We start from the raw sequence: 13,645 nt of genomic DNA, 5'->3' as shown, positions 1-13,645 counted from the left end.
CTTTCTGCCTTCTCATTAACCCATTGCAGGACTCTTCAGAGGCACAGTGCTCATCTCCTCCTGTCCCCGGGCCTGTCCTTGTCCCTGACAGGAGGTTCTCTTTCTACTCCTGGCTCTCTTTGTCAGAGTGGCTGCATCTATGTGCCTTCAAGGGTATATAGCAATATATTTCACCATCTACCATCGCTAAGTATTGGAGCCAGAAACTCCAGAGGGTGCCAAGTGGCAACCGTGTCAATAAAATCAGCTCTTACCTCCTCCCACACCCCCAAGCATGTACCACAATGGCACAAAGAGCATTTGAATGCCAACCCATTTTTCCCTTCAGAGACTGAGAATTTGTTCTCTGCCTCTCCTACTCTTCCAAGTTCTCCTCTTCACTATGTCTGCCTGTAAGGAGGGCCTTGGTTGTGCGGCCACAGGCATTGTGTAAGAATGTGAGATCCAGGGGTTGGGGAGGTAACCCTAGGACTCTGCCAGTGGAGGAAAGGACGGTACATATTAGGAAACAGATCACAATTGTTTGGCTTTTTCTATGAGGAAAGCTGTTTCCCATCCTCACTTCCTGAGAGAATAGACATGTTCCAGCTAATAGGTAAATAGGTAATAGCAGATTTGGTCTGAGGAACACTGGTTTTTGAGTTTGTGTCCCCTCCCTTGTCAGCAGGTAGCTTCCTGGTCGCAATCGGGTCAGTGTTTTACCGCTATCTAACAGTTATAGTCATACCTCCAAAACCCAGACCCCATTCATTGTTATGCTCAGTTTGAAAAGACTGGAAATAAAATGTATTATTGATAAAAACATAAGCACGTGACAGTGAACTGACTAATACTGTGAGATTACAGGAGGATTTTTAAAGGGCAAGGACATTTCCTGACATTGGGATGTGTAGTGAATGCCTGACAATTCAAGTGATTTCTAATTGCATAACATTCATCATTAATTTATTCAGCAAATACTTATCTAGCACTTTTTATGTGCCAGGCACTGTTCTGGGTATAGAGTCACTGAAGCAGTGAAGGAATGACAAGGCACCTCTCCTTGATTAGGACTGGGAGGTAAACAGAAAAACAGAGAGGGCTGATAGTGAAGATAAAGTGAGGACTGGAGCTGCCAAGCAGACAAGCATGCTTGGGCGGGATCTAAAAGAGGTGAGGGAGTTGCCATGAGGGTATCTATGGGCAAAAAGTAAATATTAATAGCTATGGTGTCTGGTCTGTAGAATATGGTGATTTTTTAAAAAAATTTCCTAACTCAAATATGAACACATATAAAATGATACCATTAGCCATATTTAATGTAGTACTTCTCAAAAGTCTTCTTATTGAGTATTCTACCTAAGGAAGTTTAGGAATAATTTCTTATACCTTATTGCTTTGTTGGTGATCTTTTTTTTTTTCAAAGAAAGTTATAATATGAATACTGAAAAGTAGAAAGTGATCTGAAAACTTATGAATGGAGGAGAAAGAAAACTCAGGAGTCATCTGAATCTTAATCATAAGATGGGGTCTCACACACCATTTTCAAAATACAAATATATTTTTGTAAAAAATTTTAAGCACATATTACATTGCTCACTATTTTTGCGTTGTGTGTACTTTCCATAGAAATGCATAGCCTTTATTCCACTTGATTCTCATTACAAGCATTTTTCTGTTTTTGCATATTCTCCATTGATTTTTTTAAAATATATTTTTATTGATTTCATAAAGGAAAGGAGAGAAAGAGAGAAACTTCAATGATGAGAGAGAATCATTGATTGGCTGCTTCCTGTTGACCCCCACTGGGGATTGAGCCCACAACCCAGGCATATGAGTTGGGACTGGGAATCACTGTGACCTCATGGTTCAATCACTGAGCCATACTGAACAGGCTCCATTATTTTTTAATGATTATAAAATATTACATAGTTATAGTGAAATTAGAGGTGCAGTACATGAAATTTGTGCACTTGTGGGGTCCCTCAACCCAGCCTGAGCCCTCTCGCAGTCCAGGAGCCCTCAAGGGATGTCTGACTGACAGCTTAGCCCCCCAGCTCCCAACAGGGAGCAGGACTAAGCTGTCAGTAGGACATCCTTAGTGCTGTTGCAGAAGTGGGAAAGGCTCCTGCCACCCCCGCTGTGCTCACCAGCTGTGAGCAAAGCTTCTGACTGAGCAGGGGGAGTGCACTGACCACCAGGGGGCAGCTTCTGGGTTTAGTGTCTGAGGTCATTGTGCATCATAGCTACTAGTTGTTCCGCTGTATGGTCGATTTGCATGGACCTAATTTTTTTTCTATTGTATACTTAATTTACAACGTCTTTTTCACTGGGAGATAATATATGGAAGCACTTGGCAATGTGTCTTCACAGAAGACTGAGAGTGACTATTGTTGAATGTGAATGGATGATGCTAAGCTGAGCATCTTGCCCGTAGTCTGAGGGAGAAATGAGTTCTTAGGAGCAACATTTCTTGATCAAGGGAATATGTGAATGTTTTCCTGACTCTCTAAACGTATATGGTATATTGCTTTCCACAGTGGCTCTACCAGTTCTGGAAGCTGCGTTGCTTTTTCATTCCAAATCTTGAGGCACAATAAAATAGATTGCATGTGGTGGCACCTCTTAAAATGTTCTTATTCCCTTTTTCTCATAAATAGCAAAGCCACCCCAAGAATTCAAATGACAAGCACCGTAGCAAAAAATGCAAGGACCCCAAACCACGGGTAAAGAAGTTGAAGTACCACCAGTACATTCCCCCGGACCAGAAAGGCGAGAAGAGCGAGCCGCAGCTGGACTCGAACTACGCCCGCCTGCTCCAGCAGCAGCAGCTGTTCCTGCAGCTGCAGATCCTGAGCCAGCAGCAGCAGCACTACAACTACCAGACCATCCTGCCTGCGCCACTCAAGTATGGGGCCGGGGCTGGGGCTGGCTTCTAAAGTGGGTTTTATTGTGGTTTTTATGAGGATCCATTAGTTACTGAAGGTTGGATGTTGTGATTTATTTGTGCTTAATGACCGTTTTTATTTTGTTACCATCAAAGCTTCTCATACAGTGTCTGAAGTCAGCACAGTGAGAATAGCTTGCATGCCACTCGGTTTTGTCCTCCTAAGTCGGCTCTGAATTTTAAAGTTAGAAGTGACTTTTCACAATTATGCATTCAATAAAGATTTGCCTAGTGGTAAATGCAATGAGAAAGCATAAGAGCTGGTAAAACAGGACCATAAAACTTGGAGTGGTCAAAGTTTTATGAAAAAGGCAGGATGTGTATGTGGGAAAGGTCCTGGAATGGGAAGTGCCCTCTGAGCAAAGGGGACGATATGAGTGGAGGTACAGAGTGCAGTGCCTGTTCATTGGATTGTGAGAAAAATGGCCTGTTGAATAACGAACATGACTTGTTTTTAAAGAAAGTGGAGGACAGAATTGAGTAGGCCTGATGTCTGCAGGAACCTGAAATCGGGCCAGCTCTACTCTTGATGTGGTAGTTGTTTCAGAGGCTGCACTGACATGGTAAAACCAACATGCAGGAAAGAATCATTTGACGCCAATACCGAAGGGAGGTCTGGAAATAGGAAAACCAGTTGGGAATTTTGCAGTTAAAGTAGATCCCAGAAGATGAAATGGCAATGATAATGGAAAAGGAGGAACAGGACAGATGTCCCAAAAGACAGTGAATGAAAAGTCTTTGTGACCAACAGCCATGGAGAAGAAACATTTTTCCACAGTTTGAGCCCAATTGGGAGGGATAGAGTGAGTAAGTTCTGGCAGTTTCTGCGATTGAATCCATAGCAAGACATCCATGGCTTGTTTTAATTATGTAATAAAAGAAATTTATGCATCCTCAAATGCTTTTTCTAGGAAACAGGTAAAAATGCAAAGCCCCCATCCTTCACTTTGTTCACTTTTTAGGAGGAAGGGATATTTATATTCAACTTGGAAAAGAAACCCTAAAAAAAGATCAAATCTCATACAGGGAAAAATTATTCTCTAGTTCAAGCCCCTTGACTTGTAATCACATGATCTGGAGACACAGAAGGCTAAGCATTCCTCCCGGGAGTGGAAAGCAAGACCCACTAAGCAGCTTCTCTGTAAGAAAGACCTCCGAATATGTTTTCTTGCAAGAACCAAATATGTCAAGAAAGGTTAGACCAGTCAGTCATTCAGACTTTACTGGGAAGCACTGAAATTTACAACATCAGGGCACGGAGATGAAGGAGGGAAGAATCTTGTAGCGTGTTATTATTTTAAGAGCAAGCAAGCCTGAGACAGCTGTTGACATTGGCAGGAGACCAGGAAGACCAAGAGCTGAAAGAGCATCAGAAACGAAAGGCGCCACTTGGCTGCTCTGTCCACGTCGGCGGTATCCCCACTGCCTCCGCCCTCCTTGGGCTCCATGGTAGTAACAGCAGCGATGCCCCAGGCAGTATGCTCAGCACCTCACATCATCATCATCCGCACGGTTACTCTCCGGGGACCAATATTGTTGATCCCTTTCCCAGGCGAGGAAACTGGTCAACTGAAACCCCATAAAAGGATTTTTTGTGCTGTCTGTCTATGGAATAGTCTTTCCTGTAATGAAAGGTATTGGCTGCATGGGACTGGCTTTGTAGATGAGAAGAATACATCTGAGGAGTGGGCTTCTGAACTCTACAGTTCTTCGTTTTCCCAAGGCTTCCCGTCCCCCGTCCTCCGCAAACATACCCACCACTGAAGTGACCAAGCCAAGCCGTCAAGGAAAACTTCACACAGGAAGACCCAGGGACCAGGAGGAGGCAAGACCATGGTTCTTCAGTGCTGTCTCACCACACGAGGACTGAACACCAGTTCTGTTTAGCTTCCAAGTCCTAGAAATGGAACTGGCTTTAACACTTTTTTTTTTTTTTTACCAAAACTCCATTATGAGAAACTAAATGTGGAAGTACTGCAGTGCCTGCAGTAGTGGGATTTTCTTGATAATGCAGCCTTTGGTACCATGGAAGGAACAAGAGCCTGAATGCACAGGGCTGTAATCCCACACACTGGCTGAAGGTTCCTGGAAGGTCATGCCATCTCTGTCAACTTCAGGTTTCTCATCCACACAATGATCACATTTATCCCCCCCTAACTTCCTCTTTTTTCCTCTTGATTTGGGGAAAAAATAGGTTAATTTATTTCCATTACTTTAAAGGTGGAATTAAACACTGAACTGTTCATCATAGTAACCAGGAGTATTGTAGAATTTCAACCAAAAAGAGCATGGATAGAATAATTCACTGAAATTATGTATACTCGAGATTATCTCATTCACAAGGGACCAAAAGTTGGTTGAGGGGAAGCTTACATTTTTATTTAATAAAGCACATACATAGATACAATACATAGATAAGCACTGCAGCATAGCCATGGTATTAAAATTTCATAGGGAGAGCGATAAGAAAATAGTGTCTAAAAAGGCTCCTTACAGGGACAATATTGAATGCTAGAGGCCCGGTGCATGAGATCATGCATGAGCACAGTCCCTAGGCCTGGCCGGCAATCGGAAGTGTGAGTGTCTGGCGTCGAAGGGCAGGTCCCAGTTGACCTCTTGCCCTGGGCAGCACCTGGGCCCTGGGGCTCCATGTGTCCCTTCCTCCATGGGCCTCAGACAGACTTTTAGGGAAATTGGTACAAAAGCACCTAACTTTGGAACTTGACAACTGACTAACCAACATTTTTTAATAAACTTTTAAAATGAAGTATATCTTACATACAGAAAGTCCATAAATTGTAAGTAAAAATTAATGCCAAAGTAAGCGTGCCCATATTACCACCTACATCAAGAAGTGGAACATGCCCTGGCCAGTTTGGCTCAGTGGATAGAGCATCAATATGTGGACTGAAGGGTCCTGGGTTTGATTCCGGACAAGGGCACATGCCCGGGTTGTGGGCTCGATCCCCAGGAGGGGGCATGCAAAAGGCAGCAGATCAGTGATTCTCTCTCATCATTGATGTTTCTATTTCTCCCTCTCCCTTCCTCTCTGAAATCAATAAGAATATATTTTTGCCCTAGCCATGTGGTTCAGTGGATAGAGCGTTGGCCTGCGGACTGAAAGGTCCCGGGTTCGATTCCAGTCAAGGGCATGTACCTTGGTTGCGGGCACATCCCAAGTGGAGGGTGTGCAGGAGGCAGCTGATGGATGATTCTCTCTCATCGATGTTTCTAACTCTCTATCCCTCTCCCTCCCTCTCTGTAAAAAATCAATAAAATACATATTTTTATTAAAAATATATATATATTTTTAATGACATTGTATAAATTAATGTTCTAATTCTTCTTCTTTTTAAAATTATCATTAGCCGGGGTCAAGTAGCTTGGTTGGTTGGAGCATTGTCCTGATAGGCCAAGGTTGCGGGTTTGATCCTCAGTCCGGACACATACAATAATCAGTGAATAGCCGGGACCGGTTTGGCTCAGTGGATAGAGCGTGAGCATGGGGACTGAAAGGTCCCGGGTTCGATTCCGGTCAAGGGCATGTACCTTGGTTGCGGGCGCATCCCCAGTAGGGATTGTGCAAGAGGCAACTGATCGATGATTCTCTCTCATCGATGTTTCTAACTCTCCCTCTCTCTTCCTCTCTGTGAAAAATCAATATATATTTTTTTAAAATCAATGAATAAATGCATAGATAGGTAAAACAGCAGATCAGTGTTTCTCCTTTTCACGCTCTAATATTAATAAATTTAAAAAATTTTTAAAGAAAAGCAACATTATCAGTCCCTCTCTCGGTAACTTTCCTGACTTCTATTCTATAGATTAGTTTTGCCTGCTTTTGAACATTATATAAATGCAAACCTATAGTACACCTGTGTGTCTGGCTTCTTTTCTCATCATTATGTTTGTGAGATGCATCTTCACTGGTGCAAATAGCAGTTCATTTTTATTGCTGACTGGTATCCTGTAATTTATCCATCATACTCTTGATGGACAGTTGGGTTGCTTCCAATTGGGGCTGATATGAAAAATGACATACGTAATAAATATCCTAGTCTGCATCTTATGGCTGACAAATGTATGTCTTTGTCAGGTGTCTGTCAGGAATGGAACTGGTGGGTCAGAGGATAGGCATGGGTTTTTTAAGTGGTTACTGTGAAATAGTTCTCCAGCGTGGTTGTCCCAATGCACAGTCTGGCAGTGTGTATGGGAGAGTCCTGACTGTTCCAAGGAGTTGGTATTGGCGGTGTTGGTCTAGCAGCCATCCTTCTGGATGTGCGGTGTTGTTCTCTTTGCATTTCATTTGCATTTTCCTCCTGCCTGTTGAGGTTAAGGTCTTGTTCACGTTTATTGATCATTTGGGTATACCTTCTTGTGATATGCTTACCCAGGATTTTCCCATTGGGTTTTCTGTCATTTTCTTACTGATTTGTAGGACTCTTAGTATATTGTAGATATGAAGCCTTTGTCGGAAAAAAAATATATATATTACAAATATTTCTTCAGTGGCTTTGGCTTGTCTTTCAGCCTCTTTATTTAGAGCTTTTTGTGTCCTGTTTAAGAAATATTGATATTTTCTATCCAAAAGCCATGAAGATATTATCCTAGTTTTCTTCTAAAAGCTTTATTGTTTTCAAAATTCACATTTAGGGATTTTGTTTTTATTAATCCTTGCCTAAGGATATTTTTCCTTTTTTTCCTTTTTTTTTTTTTTTTTTTTTTTTTTTTTTTTTTTTTTTAGAGAGAGAGAGTGTGGAAGTGGGGAGGGAGGGAGGGAGAGAGAGAGAGAGAGAGAGATAGAGAGATGTAAAAAAGACACATCGATAGGTTGTCTAGAGCCACATTTAGGTTTTTGAAGATAATATGAGGTAGGGGTTCATCAGGAGCAGTATTTTTTCCAGTGTGGCCAGTACCATTTAATAGAACTGCAGTGGGTGTCACCAATGTATGTGGGGTCTGTTTCTGCATTTTCTGATCTTGATGTGTCTGAGGCTTTGTCCTTGCACCAGCACCACACCATGTGAGTAACTGGCTTTGTAATAACTGTCAGTGTTTGCTGGTATGGCTCTCCCAGCTTTGCTTTCCTTTTTTAGGCCATTCTTTGTGCTTTGCATTTCCATAAAAAGGTTAGAATCACTTTAAATCTCTACAAAGCAAGCAGAACCTGCAGGAATTTTTATTGGAACCTGATTTGATTGACATCTTTACCATATTGAGTCCTCCAATTCATGACTATGGTATTTTTCTCCTCCTCACTTAACAGTCACATTTTTAGCAGAAGCAATGTCAAATCCAGAAATTATCTATATATATAAAAGGCTAAGTGACTCACCATGCGACTGACTGACCAGCTGGTATATATGACACACATTGGCTATTAAAAATAAATGTTGACTCGTGCATGCATGATACATATAAAGCTCTCACTGGCACAATCATACACGTGTTTCAATTTGTCATTGTGAATCATGAATTTGGTTGTTTTTGTTGACATTCTGAAGCTGAAAGAAAGCGGTGTCATCAAAAGAATATGTCTGAAGACCAACTACTGGCACAACATACCTCTGAAGCCTAAAGAAGCCAGCGTCATCGACAAAATGTATCTGAAGACCAACTATTTTATAATGTACCTCTGAAGCTGAAAGTGATTCCATCGATTCAACGGATGATGCCAAAAAGGAAAATTTTTCCATCGAATTTCTAAATAATAATACTCCTTCGGGAATGCCATGTATAAATTAAAATTAAAAGTAGGTGCAATCATCATGCTACTGAGAAATCTTAATAGTAAGTGGGGTCTTTGTAATGGTACTAGATTTATTATCACAATATTGCAACCTGACATAAGTATTAATAGGATCTGCAGAAGGAGAGGTTGTCCTGATTCAAAGAATTGATTTGTCCCCATCTGATACTAGCCTCCCATTTAAATTAATTCAAAGACAGTTTCCCGTGATGCCAGCATTTGCAATAACTATTAATAAGTCACAAGGACAAACTATAGACAGAGTAGCAATATTCCTAATTGAACCTGTTTTTGGACATGGTCAGTTATATGTTGCTTTCTTTTGAGTTTGAAGAGTGTGTGATAAAATTTTAAATAGATACTTCATCACAAAGGAAATTAGTCAGGCACTCTGAAAGTATTTTTACTCTTAATGTGGTATACAGGGAGATATTAGAATAAGTTTAATCAATTTATCAGTCGTTTTTATCAATGTTATATCATGTTTTTGTTTTTATATCATGTCTTTGTTATATCATGTTATTTATTAATTTATATATTATTTTCATATACATCTTACTAATTTTCTTTCATTTCTGACACTTCTATTATAAAGGGCAGATAGCGATATTAAAATATTCTAATTAATTTCCTTTCACTGTGCACGAATCTGTGCATCAGGCCACTAGTTTTATTATACACTCTAATTTTCTTTTTCTTTTGAAGGCCACTCAATGACAAAAATAACAACAGTGGCAATTCAGCTTTGAACAATACTATACCTAACACACCAAGACCGAATGCATCTGCTCCTGTGAGGAAGCCAGGACCTCTGCCTCCCAGTTTGGATGACTTAAAGGTGATGATTCCAAGTAGAGTCTATTTACCCATTGTACTACAGAAGTGTAAATGATGATTTTCCAGATTTGTCTAGCAAGTAGTTTTCAGTATACACTGAGTGGCCAGATTATTATGACCTCTGAAGGCATAATAATCTGGTCTCTCAGTGTATATCCTATATAATAAAAGGCTAATATGCAAATTGTCCCCTCAACCAGGAGTTGGGCCAGCAGGCAGGCCAGTCAACCGCCCATGTCCCCTCCCCCTGGCCAGGCTGGCCAGACCCACCCATGCACGAATTCACGCACCAAGTCTCTAATATACGTATATGTATATGTATTTGTATATGTATATGTATTCTCTCCCTCTCCCCCCCCCCCCCTCTCTCTCTCTCTCTCTCTGAGTGGCCAGATTATTATGCATTCAGAGATCATAATAATCTGGCCACTTGGTATACATTCAACTTTACCAACTATATGATAACCCTTATAGAGGTACTTTCCTTTCACGTCCATTAAGTTTATTTTACAGTGTTATTACAATGACCAGTAATAACTCTCATTTATTGAGCATATGCTATATGTCAGCACCATACCTGTTCTGACTCTAGAGGCAGATTTTTTCCTTCCCTGCTCATTGCCAAGTCTGGTAGAAGCAGGGAAACGTAACAGTTAAGAATGTGATCTCAGGGCAGCCTTTCTGGGTTTCTGCCCCCAGCTCAGCCTTCCGTTATCTGTGTAGCTTGGACTAGTGATTCAGCCTCTCTTTCCTTGATCTCCTCATCTTTAAAATGGAAACAATAATACCAACACCTCATGTGAAGATTAATTGAAAGAATTAACCACTTCCAACAGTGTCTGGCACATAGTAATTACTCAATAAATGTAGCGGTTATCATTTCTGGTAGTAAATCATTTCTTTGACACAACAGAGGAATTGCCCTCTAAAAACCCTTATTATCACTGGCCTTCCGAATTCTTCAGGGCTGTAAAGTGAAATGGCCCCACTTTCAGCTGTGCAATAATATAGGAGTTGTCGTCCTATAGATTTGTCAGAAAGCTACACCAGACACAGAGAGCTGATGTGTTTGTTCTTCCAGGTGTCAGAACTGAAAACAGAACTGAAGCTGAGAGGTCTTCCAGTGTCAGGCACCAAACCAAACCTTATCGAACGCTTGAAACCCTTCCAGGAGATGAACAGCAACGGAGCTGCTGCTGATGGCATCGTGGCCGTATCAACATCTGCTGTCATCACCAGCAGCCCAGAAGTCACCATGGCAGTGCCAGTCACCACCCTGCATAACTGTGTGGCAAGCTCGGGCTCCCCTCTCAAGGCAGAACTGCCCCCTGCTGGAGCCAGCAATGTGATCCACGTGGAGAATGTTAACTCGCCTCTGCCAATCTCACCATCTCCCTCCGAACAGTCCAGTCTCAGCACTGAGGACACAAACATGGCCGACACTTTCACTGAGATTATGACCATGATGTCTCCATCCCAGTTCTTGTGTTCATCTCCGTTGAGAGTGACCAGTAATGAAGACAGCCTGAGTCCCACCAGCAGCACTCTGTCCACTCTGGAACTGGATGCAGCTGAGAAGGATCGCAAGCTTCAGGAGAAAGAAAAGCAGATCGAAGAGCTAAAGAGGAAACTGGAACAAGAGCAGAAGCTCGTGGAAGTTCTGAAAATGCAACTGGAGGTTGAAAAACGAGGGCAGCAGCAGAGGCGGCCACTGGACCCCCAGCCCAGCGCCCCTGCTCATTCTGTCAGCCAGTCAGAGCAGAAACAGGGTAGTGTGGGCTCCTCCGTCAAAGATGAGACCTCACTCGCTGACTGCTCCAGCCCCAGGAAGCCTGTCCCGGTAGCCAGCCATCCTGCGGGGCAGCCTGTCTCTGTAGGTGGCCAGACCCTTGTCGCCAAAAAGGCTGTAGTGATCAAGCAAGAGGTCCCTGTGGCCCAGGCAGAGCAGCCAAACGTGGTCCCACAGTTTTACGTGAGTTCCCAGGCACAGCCACCGCCTGCTGTTGTCGCTCAGCCGCAGGCTCTGCTGGCCACGCAGACTGCTCAGCTGCTGCTCCCAGTGTCCATCCAGGGCTCCAGTGTCACCTCCGTGCAGCTCCCCGTGGGCAGCCTCAAACTCCAGGTGTGAAGTTTGTCTTCTAACTACTTGCCTTGCAGCCCACGTGGAATGGAGCTTTTTCATAGATGCTTCCAAATCAGGCTTCACAGCAGAAAACTGTGTTGGTGGGCTGTGGTAGGGAGACATTCAAGAATTTGAACATCAGCGCTCTTTTTAGATAGTAAAAAAATGGGGGTACTGTTGTTTTTACATACCTATGACATTATCGTGATTATTGTTACTGAGTATTTTTAATGCACAAGGCATAGCCTCAAGTATTTTAAATAGCTTACTTCATTTACTCCTCCCTTCCCCCAGAAAATCCAAGGATAAACCCCATTTCTAGATAAGGAAACTGAGGCCCTTGAGTTTGGCAAGTTGCCGAGGACAGAACTAGTGTTTAAACCTCAGCCTTTTGACTCTGATGTCCACTCTGATGTTCTGCCTCCCACGTGTCCCTGAGAGGCACCGTCGATGGGAAGGTGCCTGCATTAAGGAAAAGGCTCCCCCCCAGAGTCAGAGGGAGGGTGTTCCTGAGCACATGGAGCGTTACTGGTATAATGTCCTTTTATGCCTAGGTAACCTGTGCATTGGCCCTACGTTGTTATGGAATGTGATTCCAATGGGTTTTAACAAACTGTGGGCCACGTACAGTGCTCCTCAGCCTTGACCACCCAGATATCCTGAGCAGAGGTGACCCACAGGCCCTTGGCATTGGTGAAAACCCTAATTCCCATTTTACCTTTACGAGTCTGTGAAATGGAAAGCTGCTCTTTAATGTAGTTTTCCTAAACTTTTCTGTCCAAATCTTCCCTCAGGATTGGCATTTAGGCCAAGAACCGCATTTCCTTCTGGGCTTGTGTGCGCCAGCACGTGGCTGACTGTCCCCAGAGAGTGGACGCATTGCAGCTTAAACGCAGGGATTTAGACTCTTGGGCCTCAGTTTCCCTGCTGCTCTTAAAATTATTGGCACCTGACCTATTAGGAGTAGAGCCGCTACAGGTTCTTATCTCAGTTTTCTATTCTCACAAAATTTTCAAATGAATGTCCTAGTCACTTAAGGAATAATAAGAGCATGAAAATAACTGGTCTGGCATTTAACTCTATGGTTCAGAATTGTTAAGGCTCAAATTTAGGTGCCGATGAGTTAAAGTGTGTATCTGTAAACATTTTATCTTATTTCATTTTAGATAAAATCCCCCAAATGACCAGTTATCTCACACCTAACTCTTGATTCTAACTTTGATTTTGACAATTAAATTGGCTTATTTATTGATTTTGCCTTCTAGACTCCACCACAAGCAGGAGTCCAGACTCAGCCTCAGATAGCTACCACCACCTTGTCCTCGGGCTTGGCACAGACTGCGCCTCAGCAACCAGGCACGTTCGCACCGCACGTGCTCAGTCAGCCGCAAGTCAGAAAGGTTGGTGAACACTAAAGGGTGACAGACGGGGCTGACTGGTCCCTCAACTGCTCGACACTCAGCATCTTCACAGGAGCCTCCTCCGGGAGCTTCCTGTGTTCTCTCTACGATCCATCTCATCTCCCATCTCCCGTCACGGGAGCCTCAGGTCAGAGGCCATTTGTCTGCAGATTGTCCAAGTATTTGGAAAGGGAGTTCTTCATTACTAAAAGATAGCTTGTCTTAACAGTTCAATGCCTTTTCTAAGTAAAAGTTTCAAAGGTATTTTTTCAGTCTTTATATGTAGAGTCCTCTTGGGTTTAAATTTTTCTTAAATTAACCATTTTTGTAGGGGAAAGTGCTATTCCCTGGGAAGAGATACTTGAAGATGAAAAAGACAGTTTCTGAAATGTATCTCTTGAGTGAGACGTTTCTGTGTTTTCAGTTTGCCATCTCATGGATTGAGAACCAGATGGCCTGGTTCTGGCTATCATTTGGTTCAGCTACATGATGGGCCTTGTGCACAGTTCACTGGCTTTCTCTGAGTGTCAGTTTCCTCATCTTTAAAATTATGCTGTTGATCTAGGGCTCACTGTCCCCTAAAGGAGTTCCGCTTAAAAAATTTGTTAAGT

General features: G+C 42.7%; 1 protein-coding gene and 1 long non-coding RNA gene across 7 annotated transcripts in view; one reads left to right on the top strand and one right to left on the bottom strand.

Annotated features, from left to right (window-relative positions):
- The window catches only part of LOC311621286, a 62,289-nt gene that overhangs the window by 2,457 nt on the left and 46,187 nt on the right, over nt 1-13,645 (bottom strand). The gene's annotated exons all lie outside the window — the stretch shown is intronic.
- The window catches only part of MRTFB (myocardin related transcription factor B), a 177,725-nt gene that overhangs the window by 148,988 nt on the left and 15,092 nt on the right, over nt 1-13,645 (top strand). For all 6 annotated transcript variants that reach the window (XR_014794803.1, XM_084881107.1, XM_084881111.1 and 3 more), the window contains 4 exons: nt 2,640-2,887; nt 9,381-9,513; nt 10,594-11,634; nt 12,900-13,034. Coding sequence is in view for 5 of the 6 variants with exons in the window: in XM_084881107.1 (XP_084737233.1) it covers nt 2,640-2,887; nt 9,381-9,513; nt 10,594-11,634; nt 12,900-13,034 (1,557 nt within the window). In the remaining variant the exon portion in view is untranslated. The remainder of the gene's footprint in view (nt 1-2,639; nt 2,888-9,380; nt 9,514-10,593; nt 11,635-12,899; nt 13,035-13,645) is intronic.

This window comes from Pipistrellus hanaki (genome assembly GCF_964339955.1).
Source record: "Pipistrellus hanaki genome assembly, chromosome: 4".
Lineage (NCBI taxonomy): Eukaryota > Metazoa > Chordata > Mammalia > Chiroptera > Vespertilionidae > Pipistrellus > Pipistrellus hanaki.
Note: the sequence above shows the minus strand (reverse complement) of the source record. Positions and strands in the feature narration are given on the sequence as shown.